The 14,808-nt window shown below is 41.8% G+C and overlaps 1 protein-coding gene across 2 annotated transcripts; it reads right to left on the bottom strand.

The window, feature by feature from the left end:
* Nucleotides 1-72: 72 nt before the first annotated feature.
* Nucleotides 73-10,727, bottom strand: LOC110527538 (basic leucine zipper and W2 domain-containing protein 1-A). 2 transcript variants are annotated; one of them, XM_021608882.2, is made up of 12 exons: nt 10,573-10,727; nt 9,821-9,894; nt 9,540-9,716; nt 9,208-9,302; nt 8,993-9,058; nt 8,702-8,837; nt 8,301-8,410; nt 4,284-4,454; nt 3,102-3,248; nt 1,377-1,515; nt 961-1,083; nt 73-828 (listed from the first exon to the last, which is right to left on the bottom strand). In XM_021608882.2, exons 2-12 carry the CDS (start codon nt 9,882-9,884, stop codon nt 797-799), a joined length of 1,260 nt encoding a protein of 419 aa, XP_021464557.1. In that variant the 5' UTR covers nt 9,885-9,894; nt 10,573-10,727; the 3' UTR covers nt 73-796. The 2 variants fall into 2 exon arrangements, with proteins under 2 accessions (XP_021464557.1, XP_021464558.1); XM_021608883.1 differs by lacking the exons at nt 9,208-9,302; nt 9,821-9,894; nt 10,573-10,727 and having other exon boundaries at nt 9,540-9,617.
* Nucleotides 10,728-14,808: the final 4,081 nt, after the last annotated feature.

The following is a 14,808-nucleotide window of genomic DNA, read 5'->3' as shown; positions in this document are numbered from 1 at the left end:
CATGTTAAAGTATAGTCATTGATTGCTACACACCAAACAGACAATTGTTTACCATAAATAATCAAAACAATATGAATTAGTCCTTTTTATTTCTTTAAAAAAGTCAATTGGTTTAATCAGATTAAAGAAAGTAGTAACCAATATTAATTACTTAGCTGGCAATTCATCTTCCAGAGAGGATGTCAGTCAGGTCAAAAGGTGGTTATACCAAGATGACAGTCACTGCACAACGTTCATTTGATCACCAATTCAACTGTTCATTACAGGTTTGTCCAAAAGGCCAAGGTAAGGAAAGGAGCTAACATGAGGATAGGGCTACCGGTAAATCCTTTGGCGAGAAGGCAAATGACTTGTCATTTTAGGGTGCCTTTAAGTCACGCGGCAAGAAGGCGCACTACTGCAATATTAACAGGTACAGCAGTATCGGGGATATCATGGTTTATCAGACTTTAGACTGGATGCAGCAACATCAATAGAGTATCTTAATCATCAAGTAGAATGAAATTCTAATAAAAAAGGGGGTTCATTTCTGCATCTTTCCAAACAAATCAACACATAATTTGTTCATTTTATGATTGAGGTTTTAATTCACAATATATGTGAACTACTAAGGGTAAGTTTCAAATAAAATCTAATAAGGAGTGTACTGTTGACATCACAGCTCTTGAATTAAATGTAAATGTTGAAGTTGGAGAGGGGTAAAATAGAAAAACAGGACTGGGAGAGACGAGCACTTCAGTAACATCCTACTGCTCCTACTGTGCCGTTTAAAATGCACACCCGGAGGGTTGAGTTCTCAGTTCTCTTCCTCCTCCTCGGACTCAGACTCTGGAAGACAGAAAAGAGTGGACTCAAATCAGAACATTTCAATTTACAACAACATGAATATTAAGAGAACTTGTGTTTTTCAAAAAGGTGACTATTTACTATGAAAATGTGTTTAAAAAAATATAGTTTTACCTTCCTCTGCATGCTTCAGCCACTCAACAAATTTCTTCATCTGCTCGAGGAAAACACTCTTTCCTTTAGCAACGTGGGCCTCTGTGTACCACTTAAGAATGGCCTCTTCACTCAAAACATCCGCTGTGTTGGGAGAGGGGGCGAGAACAAGGAACATAAAAATGTTAGGTCAAAGGTCATGAAAGCCAGGGGACCAGGGTTCATTGGGGCACAGCATAAAGCCTCAAAGGATAACGAAAATTAATGTTTCTTATTAGATAAGTCTGGGGAAGTCTCTGTCCCCGTTTCAGTCCATTTTCTTCCGTTTGGTACCTAATGAAAAATACATGTCACATGAGAGCCCCCGCCCCACACAGTCGGTCCGAAATGGCACCCTATTCCCTTTAGTGTGCACTACTTTCAACCAGGTCCCACACCTTTGTAGAGGAGCACCACAATCTTCTGGAAGGCCTTCATGAAGTGGATGTTGTCATAGCAGTACTCCTGGATCTTCACCAGCAGAATGATCTCAGAGGCTCCCTGGGAAGTAAATGCCTTCAGGAGAGGACTGTATTGCTGTGGAGAAGAGAAAGACACGGGGTTAGGGTACAGGAGGGTGAGACACTAGATGATCTCAGATGCTCCTTGGGAGGTAAACACCTTCAGGAGAGGACTAATGCTGTGGTGGAGAGAGGACCAATAAGTTTCCATGTATCCAATCTTTAATTTACTAATAGGCAAGTCAAATAAGAACAGATTCTTAGTGGCAATGACAAGATGTCAGGGGCAAGCACAGCAGCAATAGAAGCACATACATTTACATTTTAGTCATTAACTTCTTGACGCACCCATCCCGTTAGCGGGATCATTTTCATCAACACCCGCTGAATTGCAGTGCGCCAAATTCAAATTAAATGACTAAACATATTTAATTTTCATGAAATCACAAGTGCAATACAGCAAAACACATTTTAGCTTGTTGCTAATCCACCTGGCACAAATGCATAAACAAGCATTTATGTAAGAACATCTCTCTCAGTAGACAAAATATTACAAACACCTAGCAGCCAAGTAGATTAGTCACGAAAGTCAGAAAAGCAATAGATTAAATCGCTTACCTTTGATGATCTTCAGATGTTTGCACTCACGAGACTCCCAGTTCCACAATAAATGTTCCTTTTGTTCCATAAAGATTATTTTTATATCCAAAACAACTCCATTTGTTTTGTGCGTTATGTTCAGAAATCCACAGGCTCGAGCGGTCACGACATCGCAGACGAAAATTCCAAATAGTATCCGTAATGTCCACAGAAACATGTCAAACGTTTTTTATAATAAATACTCAGGTTGGTTTTAAAATATATAATCGATAATATATCAACCGGGACTGTCGCTTTTTCAATAGGAGAGGGAGAGACAATGGCTGCCCCACTCTGTTGCGCAAGCAAAACTCTGCGAACACCCAGCTATCCACTGACGCGATGTTATCTTTCTCACTCATTTTTCAAAATAAAAGCCTGAAACTATGTCTAAAGACTGTTGACACCTTGAGGAATCTGGTTGATATCCCTTTAAAATGGAGGTAAGGCATCCAATGGAACAGAGAGCTTTCAGAAAAAACAGCACTTCCTTGTTGGATTTTCACCTACAATATCAGTTCTGTTATACTCACAGACAATATTTTGACAGTTTTGGAAACTTTAGAGTGTTTTCTATCCTAATCTGACAAGTATATGCATATTCTAGTTTCTGGGCCTGAGAAATAGGCGGTTTCAAATGGGTATGTTTTTTAGCCAAAAACTAAAATCCTGCCCCCTACACTCAAGTTAACCCTAATTGCTCTGGACAAGAGCATCGGTTTAAGTGCCTTGCTTAAGGGCACATTGACAGTATTTTCACCTTGTTGGCTTGTGGATTTGAACCGGCGACATTTTGGTTACTTAGCCAACACTCTTAACCGCTATACAGGGGGGGCACACTCCAATCTGGCCCATATTAGTACCACCCCACCCTCTTCCAATACTATACAGTTCCAGAAAACACTAATCTGAAGTTAATTTAGCAGCAACTAATTTAACCTTCATCTAGGTTTGTCTCATTGAGAAATGTTTGGCAAGAGACCTGTTCAATAACACAGAAGTCTACAGTTACAAAGCTTTTACCTTCAAGTGTTTGATAGATTGTTCGCAGACCAGCTCTTCCTTCTTGTTCCATTCCACACAGCTCATGACACTGGACCACACGATGCCGATCATCAGTTGTTCAGAGATGCTAGTCTTCTTCATCTCCTCCCTGACATAGGCAATTATCTAAACAAAGCAGGGAACATGTCAATGAACAGCTATCAAGCGCTCATTCATATAATTAATATATATATATATATATATATATATATATATATATATATATATATATATATATATATATATATATATATATATAAAAAACATACACACACACAGAACTAAAATATAAACAAAACATGTAAAGTGTAGGTCCAATGTTTCGTGAGTGGAAAAAAAACAATAGAAAAAAAATCTCCATACTGTATGCACAAAAAGTGTATTTTAATTTGTTTACTTCCCCGTAAGTGAGCATCTCATTTGCCAACATAATCCATCTACCCGACAGATGTGGAATATCAAGAAGCTGATTAAACAGTATGCTTATTAAACAGGTGCACCTTGTGCTGAGGACAAAAGGCCACTAAAATGTGCAGTTGTCACAACACAATGTCACAGATGTCTCAAGTTGAGGGAGCGGGCAATTCCTCTGCTGACAAGAGGCACGTCCAGCAGAGCGGTTGCCAGAGAATTGACCATTCATTTTTCTACCATAAGCCATTTCAGAGAATTTTGCAGTACTTCTAGCCTCAGAAATGCAGACCATGTGTAACCACGCAAGCAAGTTTTTTTTCTTCCTCAAACATCCCATAATGACAAAGCAAAAACGTTAAACCCTTTACTCAGTACTTTGTTGAAGCACCTTCGGTAGCGATTACAGCCTCTAGGCTTCTTGAGTATTACGCTACAATCGTTGCGTGCTAGGAATATGGGACCAAATAAATTGACTACTTTAATACACAAACTAATTTGTCCCAATACTTTTAGTCATCTTAAAAAAAAAAAGTGGGGACTATGCACAAAAAGTGGTATAATTTCTAAATAGTTCACCCGATCGATGAAAATACCCTCAAATGAAAGCTGACAGTCTGCACCTGTCACCTGTCATTGTATCATTTCAAATACCTAGTTCTGTATGCAGTAGAGAGACAAAAAAATCTCATGTGTCACTGTCCCAATACTTTGAACCCACTGTATAAGAATAGAGTAGCCAGGCCTCACATCTTTGAAGTTGTCCCCGCGGGCCATCATCTCCTGGAGCTCTTTCTGCAGCTCCTTACGGGACCCGATGGCCTCCTGGTTCCTGGCAAAGTCCGACAGCTCCTTCAGTCCCGCGTCAGTGAAGTACTTAGAAAAATGCTCACAGCTCCGCTTGTTGGCGGGAAAGAGTTCCTATGACAGATATAGATACAAGTAATTAGTTCCCATTCAATATAACATTTTTTTTTTTTTTTTTTTTTTTAATCTACAGGCCTATATAAAAACTCTTAGGGCTGGTTCAACAGACAATCTCCATTGAACATTCTTTTTAGACTACGACTAGTCTTGAAGGGATAGATCACCCAAATAACACAATTATACTTGCTTCCTTACCCCTATGGATAAGGTACAACAGAAATCCATGCTTTAGTATCCCTCGCACAATTTCAATTTGCTAACATTTCAGCATTTATGAACAAATCCCATTAAAGTCATGGGACCGATTAGCATTTTTCGCACATCATGTCTAAATCATTCAAAAGTATTTAAAGTTGATTGTTGAGCTTCGCAAAGTCACTCAGAGGATTTGAAAGTGCTGTGAAATGTTAATTTTGGTCCCATGACTAATGGGATTTGTGCCACAAATGCTAACATAGGGAAACAGTGCCAGGGATACTAAAACAAAGCATGGATTGCTGTCATGCCTTGTCCATAGACTGCTTACAGCAGGTGTATCAAACTAATTTCCATGGATGGCCTAGTGCCTGCTGGTTTTTCCTTGCAAATAAGGCCTAGACAAGCAGGTGAGGGGAGTGCCATACTAATTAGTGACCTGGAGTCAATCAAGTACAAGGGACGAGTGAAAACCCGCAGACACTCGGCCTTCCGTAGAATTAGTAGGACACGAGGCTTACAGGGTAAACGATGTTTACTTACAAGCCCTTAGCCAACAATAGAGTTAAGTAAGAAATAACTAAAGAGCGAACAGCAGTAAAATAACAATATCGAGGCTATATACAGGGGGTACCGGTACAGAGTCAGTGTGCGGGGGCACCGGTTAGTCCAGGTAATATGTACATGTAGGTAGAGTTAAAGTGACTATGCATAGATGAGAGTAGCAGCAGCGTAGAGGGGGGAGACACACACAATGCAAATTGGTGTGCTTGGACCATGTTAGTTTGTTGGTGATATGGACACCAAGGAACTTGATGCTTTAAACCTGCTCTACTACAGCCCTGTCAATGAGAATGGGTGTGTGCTCAGTCCTGCTTTTGCTGTAGTCCACAATCATCTCCTTAGTCTTGATCATGCTGAGGGAGAGGTTGTCCTTGCAGCACACGGGCAGGTCTCTGACCTCCCTATAGGCTGTCTCGTCATTGTTCAGGCCTACCACTTTTCTGTCAATGGCAAACTTAATGGTGTTGGAGTTGTGCAATCATGAGTGAACAGGGAGTACAGGGGACTGAGCACGCACCCCTGAGGGGTCCCCGTGTTGAGGATCATTGTGGAGGATGTGTTGTTACCTACCCTTACCACCTGGGGCAACCCGTCAGGAAGTCCAGGATCCAGTTGCAATGGGTATTGTTTAGTCCCAGGGTTCTTTGCTTAGTGATGAGCATTGAGGGTACTATGGTGTTGAACGCTGAGCTGTAGTCAATTAATTGCATTCTCACATTGTGTTCTTAGGCACAGGGACAATGGTGGTCTGCTTGAAACATGTTGGTACTACAGACTGACAGGTAGAGGTTGAAAATGTCAGTGAAGACTTAAGTTGGTCAGAGTACACGTCCTGGTAATCAGTCTAGCCTTGCGGCCTTGTGAATGTTGACCTGTTTAAGTCTTACAACGACTGCGGAGACTCACAGTCGTCCGCAACAGCTGATGCTCTCATGCATGTTTCAGTGTTACTTGCCTCGAAGCGAGCATAGAAGTTATTTAGCTCATCTGATAGCTGCCCAGTGACACGAGCCTCTCAGCTGTGCTTCCCTTTGTAGTCTAATAGTTTGCAAGCCCTGCCACATCCAACGAACGTCAGAGCCGGTGTAGTACGATTTGATCTTAGTCCTGTATTGGTACTTTGCCTGTTTGATGGTTCTGAGGGCATAGCGGGATTTCTTATAAGCTTCCGGATTAGAGTCCCACTCCTTGAAAGCGGTAGCTCTACCCTTTAACCAAGTGCGGATGTTGCCTGTAATCCATGGCTTCTGGTTGGGGTATGTACGAGAGGTCGACCGATTAATCGGAATGGCCGATTAATTAGGGCTGATTTTAAGTTCACACAACAATCGGAAATCTATATTTTTGGGCTCCGATTTCTTTTTTTTATATATATATATTTTATACCTTTATTTAACTAGGCAAGTCAGTTAAGAACACATTCTTATTTTCAATGACAGAACGACAGATTTTAACCTTGTCAGCTCAGGGGATCCAATCCTGCAACCGTACAGTTAACAAGTCCAACGCTCAAACCATTGCACTCCACAAGGAGCCTGCCTGTTACGCGAATGCAGTAGAAGCCAAGGTAAATTGCTAGCGAGCATTAAACTTATCTTATAAAAAACAATCAAGCATAATCACTAGTTATAACTACTAATCCAGTTTAGCAGGCAATATTAATCAGGTGAAATTGTGTAATTTATCTTGCGTTCATTGCACGCAAACTTTTTTAAATTTACATTTTTAAAATCGGCCGATCAAATCGGTATCGGCGTTGAAAAATCATAATCCGTCGACCTCTAGTATGTACGTACAGTCACTGTGGGGACGACATCATCGATGCACTTATTGATGAAGCCAGTGACTGATGTGGTGTACTCCACAATGTCATCGAAAGAATCCCGGAACACATTCCAGTCTGCTTGCAAAACAGTCCTATAGTTTAGCATATGCGTCATCTGACCACTTTTTTATTGACCGAGTCACTGGTGCTTCCTGCTATAATATTCGCTTGTAAGCAGGAATCAAGATAGAATGTCAGATTTGCTAAATGGAAGGTGAGGAAGAGCTTTGTACACATCTCTGTGTGTGGAATAAGGGTGGTCTAGAGTTCCCCCCCTCTGGTTGCACATTTAATATGCTGATAGAAATGAAGTAAAACTGATGTGTTTCCCATGCATTAAAGTTCCCGTCCACTAGGAGCGCCGCCTCTGGATGAGCGTTTTCCTGTTTGCTTATGGTGGTATACAGCTCATTGAGTGCGGTTTTAGTGCTGCATCGGTCTGTGGTATGTAGACAGCTATGAAAAACACACATGAAAACTCTACGTAGCCCGTGTGGTCTATAGCTTATCATGAAATACTCTACCTCAGGCGAGCAAAACCTTGAGACTTCCTTCCTACAAATATACATAGACCGCTACCCCTTGTCTTACCAGAGGCTGCTGTTCTATCCTGCCGATAGAGTGTATAACCCGCCAGCTATATGTTATTCATGTCGTCGTTCAGCCACGACGACTTGGTGAAACATAAGATTACAGTTAATAGATGCTTTTAGTTCGTCCCATTTATTTTCCAGCGATTGCCATCTGTGCTGTTAGCCAACATACAAAGGCAGATTAGCCCTTCGTCACCTAATCCTCACAAGGCACCCCCGATCTCCTTCCGCAAAATCTTTGTCTCTTTCTCCTGTTGTGAACCACAGGGATGAGGGCCTGTTCGGGCGTCTGGAGTAAATCCCTCTCGCCCAACTCATTAAAGAAAAATTCTGTGTCCAATTCCAGGTGAGTAATCGCTGTTCTGATGTCCAGAAGCTCATTTCGGTCATAAGAGACGGTAGCTGCAACATTACGTACAAAATAAGTTACAAACGCAAAAATAAAAAAAATAATAGCACGATTGGTTAAGAGCCAATTAAACAGCAGCCATCCTCTCCGGTGCCATTAAATGATGTAAGGAAGCGTATGTCACTTTGGAGAACCATCCCTTTAATCTGTGTTGAGGAAAGCACCACTTCTATATGTATTGGTATCCTTCAAGGGGCACAAAAAAAAAAGAAAAAAAAAAGAAAGAGGAATTGAGTAAGGAATTGTAGCTTTACCATCAGCCTGTTGTCCATGCCGACTTTGCGGAGAGCGACAGCAACAGCGTTGATATCCCTTTCATAGATCCAGGACTTGAACAGTTTCACAGCAAAGGCTGCAGATACTCCTGCAAACAGTCATAAAGCAACAGTCAAAGCAGCAGGTACCCTGCAATGAACAGCACTTAAATCACTCATTTGTATAAACTAAAAACAGTTCAGAGACATTGGATTCATAAAAAATTAAAAGTTGTTTGACTGAATACTGTGTCCATTTCAGAGACCATTTAACAAAAATCCAGTGAAGAGGGTCATGTTCATTAGGGCCCACCGTAACCAAAACATTTGTGAAAATGAAAACAAGCAGCTCTTATTGGACAGGTCCAGGTAAAGATAGTGGTGGGCTGGCAGACACTCACCCTCTTTGACCACGTTCTCGTTGAAGAGACTTCCAATGACAGCGGCTGATATGTTTCCATTGGCCAACAGAATGCCAGTGAGCATGGCCAGCTTGTTGCGTTCGGATTCGGTGAACCCTTTTAAAAACAGCAGCAACTGTGGAGTAGATAAAATAATGAGCCTGCAGGGTAAATATTTTAGTTCTTTGTTGCGAAAATAAAATCCCATTCAAAAAAGCTCATGCAGGTTCCATTATGTGCAACTTCCATCAGTGACAACTACCAAGCAGGAGTTCAAACCAACTGTCTCACCTTCTTGATCTCCTCCTCAAACCCTTTCTCCAGGTACTTGTAACGCCGGATCAGCTTGTTAAAAACCTACAAGTCCAAAACAAAGGAAGATGTGAAATTGTGGTAAATTCTTTATTATACAGCATTGATTAGCTGGGTAGAGCTTCTTGACAGATGTATATCTATAGTTGGATATAGATACATTGCCCTAAGAAATTATTTCCACGTCCTCTTACCTGAGCATATGCTTGCATTGTCTCAAGGTCCTCTTGTGCCGTGAAGAGGCAGAACTCTGTGCGGGTCAGGTCGTCCGATATACTACCTCCTGGGGCTGCAGTCAGGTGAAGGGGGAGAAAGAAAGTGTCATGTGTGCTGATCTGGACAACAGTGGTTTCCAAACAGTATGGAATCTGACCTCCAACACTACACTTCCTCTAAAACTCTCCATGAATCCCCTTTCCTTCTCAAAAAACACATTGTTGAAGGTCCGATGGGTGGGACTTTGGAAGGAGGCAAGGGATCCCTGAAAGTTACTGACTTTCAACACTACTTACAGATCTGTACTCACCAAGCATTCCGCCAGCCACCAGGATGTCAAAGAGTGTCTCTGCATACCGGCGGTAGTCAAGCTTGGCGCCAGAGGCATCAAGGAATTTTGCAACAGCTTCCAAATCAGAGCCAGTTTGATTCAAGCCTTGTACGATACTTTCTTGAAACTGAGTAGGGTCAAATCTCTCCTTTTCATCTGTTGAAAAACATGCCAGAATTTCACTGCCGGTAGCATTTTGACATAGCAAGGTGAAACCAAAATAGTGGTCAATTGGTCAACAAAGAAAATGCCCAACTTACCTCTTTTCCTCGTTTTGAAACGCTGGCCGGTTAGCGTTGGCTTTTGCTGCTTTTGATTATTCATAAAAGACACTCTGGATGAGAAAAGTTTAACATTAACGTCTGTGATTGAGCACTGTCAAGATAACTAGTAAATATTAGCAGGCTATGTATAGCTAGTTGGAAACGTGCTCTGCCCACCAGGATTTACCTAACGTTAGGCCCATGCGAGCTAGTCAGAGCTATGCTATGCCTTGTTCTGGATATCTTTTAGCAAGCCACACCTGGTAATTTGGATAACTGGCAAAGTTGACATTGTTAATATTAATCGTGACAAAGCTAGGTTACAATCAAAATGTAGTTAGGTGAAGTTAGCTAGCCTGCTTAGTTGCCATCCAATATGGTAGGCTTTAGTGTGAGCACGGGGACCTTCCCCCATGCGCCTGTTCAGCCAGGCCTTGCTTGTTCGTGTGGCACCTGCGAAACTCCCACAGCAGCTAACGTTAGCTAACAAGCCACAATTTCCTGTAATGCTAACAAAACTTGGACCAAAGGACGTCGATTTGGCAACTAGGTGTCTCTACAGTGGGTAGTTAATTAAAACATGCGTTTCGACGTGCCATATCTAACAAAGTCAGTTCTTCCGACATGACAGCTAACGTTGTTAGCCATTTAGTTGCCTGAAAAAGAACTCCAGCTAGCCCATGTTAGTTTAAACAGACACGTGTAGATTAAATTGTCTACCGAATGTGCAAAGTATGCAGGTCACCTACCGAAATGTATGCAGATAAAAAAACGGTTAGAGAAAGAACAAATTCAAAACACCCGATTTCAGTTCTATCGACCTAACAAAATTACTATTTCCGGAACCAACCAGTGACCGGTTTTCGCAAGTACGCATGCGTGTTTAAATACGGCTCTATATTGTTTATGTAATGTTTCTTTGTCATGATGTAACTTTCTTGATAATGTGTGTAAATTATGGTCAAGTTCAAGCCATGTGACATTGGTCAATTCCGAAGGTATTTAAACTGCCACAAATGATAGTTCAGAGCTTTTGAGCAAACATCAATGATGTCATCCCACCAAATTGCTGTGAATTGATTTTCGATGTCATTGTTTTAGATGCCATTCCCTCAGATGTTGCTATGTTATTCAGGAACGTGTCAAGACCTGACCCTCAGAGCCTACCTTCTATTGACCCTGTTGACTCATCAGTAGGAAAGATTTCTTTCTCTTTTGGTTCATTCAACAACAGAGCGATATGATCCTTGTTTCAGCAGGATGTTGTATCTATGTATACCGTATGTCATGCCTTATTGGAATGGATTTATTGATAATATCTGTTGGGAAAAAGTTTGGATGTTGCCACACACATACCTACTTGTTAACAAAATGAAGGAAGTTTCCTTTAAAATGATTCATAAATATTATCCTGCCAACCACTATATGAAAAAGTTTAAGGAAAACATCAACTCAAATTGCTCCTTTTGTAATGACCACCCAGAAACAGTGTTGCATCTTTTTTGGCATTGTATGCATGTAAGAAAACTGTGGCAAGACATCTGTAGGTTTTACACTATTGTGGAGAGATGTACTGTTTGGATTCTTTACATACAATAGAAATAAACTGAAACATTTTTATGTAATTAATTTCATTATTCTTTTGGCCAAATTTCATATACACAAATGTACATTTACAAACAGAAAACCACATTTTTGTACCCACATTTTGTATTTTAAGACGGTTAAATGGTCTACTAACAAAAAAGCTGTTAGAATTGTAAGTATATGCATGTCCCTTAAGGTCCTTGTGTAATTGTAATGTAATATTGTATCCCCCTAGCTCGATTGTCTATTGTTTGTAATCTATGTATGCTTGTGTTCCCTCATGTGCTCTATGTATTGATTTGTTGTTAATATATATATATTTTTTAATCAATGTCATATCAAATCAAACTTTATTTGTCACATGCGCCAAATACAAGTGTAGACTTTACCGTGAAATGCTTACTTACAAGCCTTTAACAAACAGTGCAGATCAAGAAAAGTTAAGAAAATATTTACCAAGTATACTAAAATAAAAAGTCATAATAAAAAGTAACACAATAAGAATAACGAGGCTATATACAGGGGCACCGGTACTGAGTCAGTGTGCGGGGGTACAGGTTAGTTGAGGTAATTTCTACATGTAGGTGGTGGTGAAGTGACTATGCATAGATAATAAACAGCGAGTAGCAGCAGTGTACAAAAGGGAGAGGGGAGGGAGGGTCAATGTAAATTGTCCGGTGGCGATTTTATTAATTGTTCAGCAGTCTTATGGCTTGACCACAGAGAAAACAGTCTATAACTTGGCTGACTGAAGTCTGACAATTTGATGGGCTTTCCTCTGACACCACCTATTGTGTAGGTCCTGGATGGCAGGAAGCTTGGCCCCAGTGATGTACTGGGCTGTTCGCTCTACCATCTGTAGCGCCATACGGTCAGATGCTGAGCAGTTGCCATACCAGGCGGTGATGTAACCGGTCAGGATGCACTCGATGGTGCAGCTGTAGAACCTTTTGAGGATCTGGGGACCCATGCCAAATCTTTTCAGTCTCCTGGAAAATGTTTTGTCGTGCCCTCTTCATGACTGTCTTGGTATGTTTGGACCATGATAGTTCTTTAGTGATGTGGACACCAAGGAACCTGCTCCAGTACAGCCCCGTCAATGTTAATGGGGGCCTGTCCGGCCCACCTTTTCCTGTAGTCCACGATCAGCTCCATTGTCTTGTTCACATTGAGGGAGAGGTTGTTGTCCTGGCACCACACTGCCAGTTCTCTGACCTCCCTATAGGCTGTCTCATCGTTGTCGGTGATCAGGCCTACCACTGCTGTGTCGTCAGCAAACTTAATGATGGTGTTGGAGTCGTGTTTGGCCACGCAGTCGTGGGTGAACAGGGAATACAGGAGGGGACTAAGTACACACCCCTAAGGGGCCCCAGTGTTAAGGATCAGGGTGACAGATGTGTTGTTGCCTACTCTTTAAAAAAAATAAGGGGTGGATCAGCTTAATATTGCGGAAAGAATGTTGCTTCCATCAAATTAATTATCTGCATAATTTCCAATCCCCCATATATTTTTGGGGTAAATATATATATATCCATACATGCATGCATACATATACACATACAGTAATAAACACTTCGGCTTTTACCTTCAATTTATACATCTTATACACAGGTGGTAAGAGTTTCCTACTCTTACCACCTGGGGGCGGCCTGTCAGGAAGTCCAGGATCCAGCTGCAGAGGCAGGTGTTTAGTCCCAGAGTCCTTATCTTAGTGATGAGCTTCGTGGGCAGTATGGTGTTGAACGCTGAGCTGTAGTCAATGAACAGCATTCTCTAATAGGTGTTGGTTTTGTCCAGGTGAGAAAGGGCAGTGTGGAGTGCGATTGAGATTGGGGATCTGTTTGGGCGGTATGCGAATTAGAGTGGGTCTAGGGTGTCCGGGAGGATGTTGTTGATGTGAGCCATGACCAGCCTTTCAAAGCACTTCATGGCTACCACTGTGAGTGCCATGGGGTAGTAATAATTTAGGCAGGTTACCTTCACTTGCTTGGGCACAGGGACTATGGTGGTCTTGGAACATGTAGGTAATACAGACTCGGTCACAGAGAGGTTGAAAATATCTGTGAAGACACTTGACAGTTGGTCCACGCATGCTTTGAGTCCACGTCCTGGTAATCCAGCGGATTTGTGAATGTTGACCTGTTTAAAGGGTTTGTTCACATCAGCTACAGAGAGCATTAACACACAGTCATCCAGAACAGCTGGTGCTCTTGTTTATGCTTCAGTGTTGCTTGCCTCGAAGCGAGCATAAAAGGTATTTAGCTCATCTGGTAGGCTCGCGTCACTGGGCAGCTCGCGTCTGGGTTTTGATTGTAGTCCGTAATAGTTTTCAAGCCCTGCCACATCCGACGAGCATCAGAGCCAGTGTAGTAAGATTCAATCTTAATCCTGTATTGATGCTTTGCTTGTTTGATGGTTCGTTTGAGGGCAACGACGTCATCGATGCACTCATTGATGAAGCCAATGACTGCAGTGTAGCATTCGCATCATCTGACCACTTCCGTATTGAGCGAGTCACTGATATTTTCCAGCTTTAGTTTTTGCTTGTAAGCAGGAATCAGGAGGCTATGCCAAATGGCGGGCGGGGGAGAGCTTTGTATGCATCTGTGTGTGGAGTAAAGGGGGTCTAGGATTTTTTTTTTCTGGTTGCACGTGACATGCTGGTAAAAATTTGGTAAAACTGATTTAAGTTTGCCTGCATTAAAGTCCCCGGTCACTAGGGGGCGCCGCTTCTGGGTGACCATTTTTTTCTTTGCTTATGGCCTTATAGAGCTGGTTGAGAGCGGTCTTAGTTCCAGCTTCATTCTGTGGTGGTAAACAGACTGCTGCGAATAATATCGATGAGAACTCTCTTGGTAGATAGTGTGGTCTACAGCTTATCATAAGGTACTCTACCTCAGGCGGGCAATACCTCAAGACTTCTTTAATATTAAACATTGCGCACCAGCTGTTATTGACAAATAGACACACACTCGGGGGTCTGTTTTGCCGGTGCATTGAAAATCCCGCTAGCTCTATATTGTCCGTATCGTCGTTCAGCCACGTCTCGGTGAAACATAAGATGTTACAGTTTTTGATGTCCTGTTGGTAGGATAATCTTAATCGTAGATCATAAAAACAATTCTCCAATGATTGCACGTTATCAAGTAGAACGGATGGCAGTCAGAGTTTACTTGCTAGCCTATGGATTCTCAGAAGGCTGTCCGATCTGCAGCCCCTTTTCTTGCTTATTTTCTTCACGCAAAAGGCGTGGATCTGGTCCTGTTCCAGTGAAAGCAGGATATCCTTCTTGTCGGACTCGTTAAAGGACAAAGTTTCTTCCAGTCCACGGTGAGTAATTGCTGTTCTGATGTTGTCACATTCTGACCTTAGTTCCTTTGCTTTGTCTTTGTTTAGTA

Source organism: Oncorhynchus mykiss, chromosome 7 (assembly GCF_013265735.2).
Source record: "Oncorhynchus mykiss isolate Arlee chromosome 7, USDA_OmykA_1.1, whole genome shotgun sequence".
In the NCBI taxonomy this organism is placed as follows: Eukaryota; Metazoa; Chordata; class Actinopteri; order Salmoniformes; family Salmonidae; genus Oncorhynchus; species Oncorhynchus mykiss.
Note: the sequence above shows the minus strand (reverse complement) of the source record. Positions and strands in the feature narration are given on the sequence as shown.

What these genes read in the sequence shown, in the direction of transcription:
- LOC110527538 (XM_021608882.2), bottom strand. Translation starts at nt 9,884, where the DNA reads ATGAATAATCAAAAGCAGCAAAAGCCAACGCTAACCGGCCAGCGTTTC. An exon ending in TTGAGGAGGAGATCAAGAAG is followed by an intron (nt 8,838 to 8,992) that starts GTGAGACAGTTG and finishes TCTACTCCACAG; the next exon opens with TTGCTGCTGTTTTTAAAAGG. An exon ending in GCATGGACAACAGGCTGATG is followed by an intron (nt 4,455 to 8,300) that starts GTAAAGCTACAA and finishes TATCTGTCATAG; the next exon opens with GAACTCTTTCCCGCCAACAA.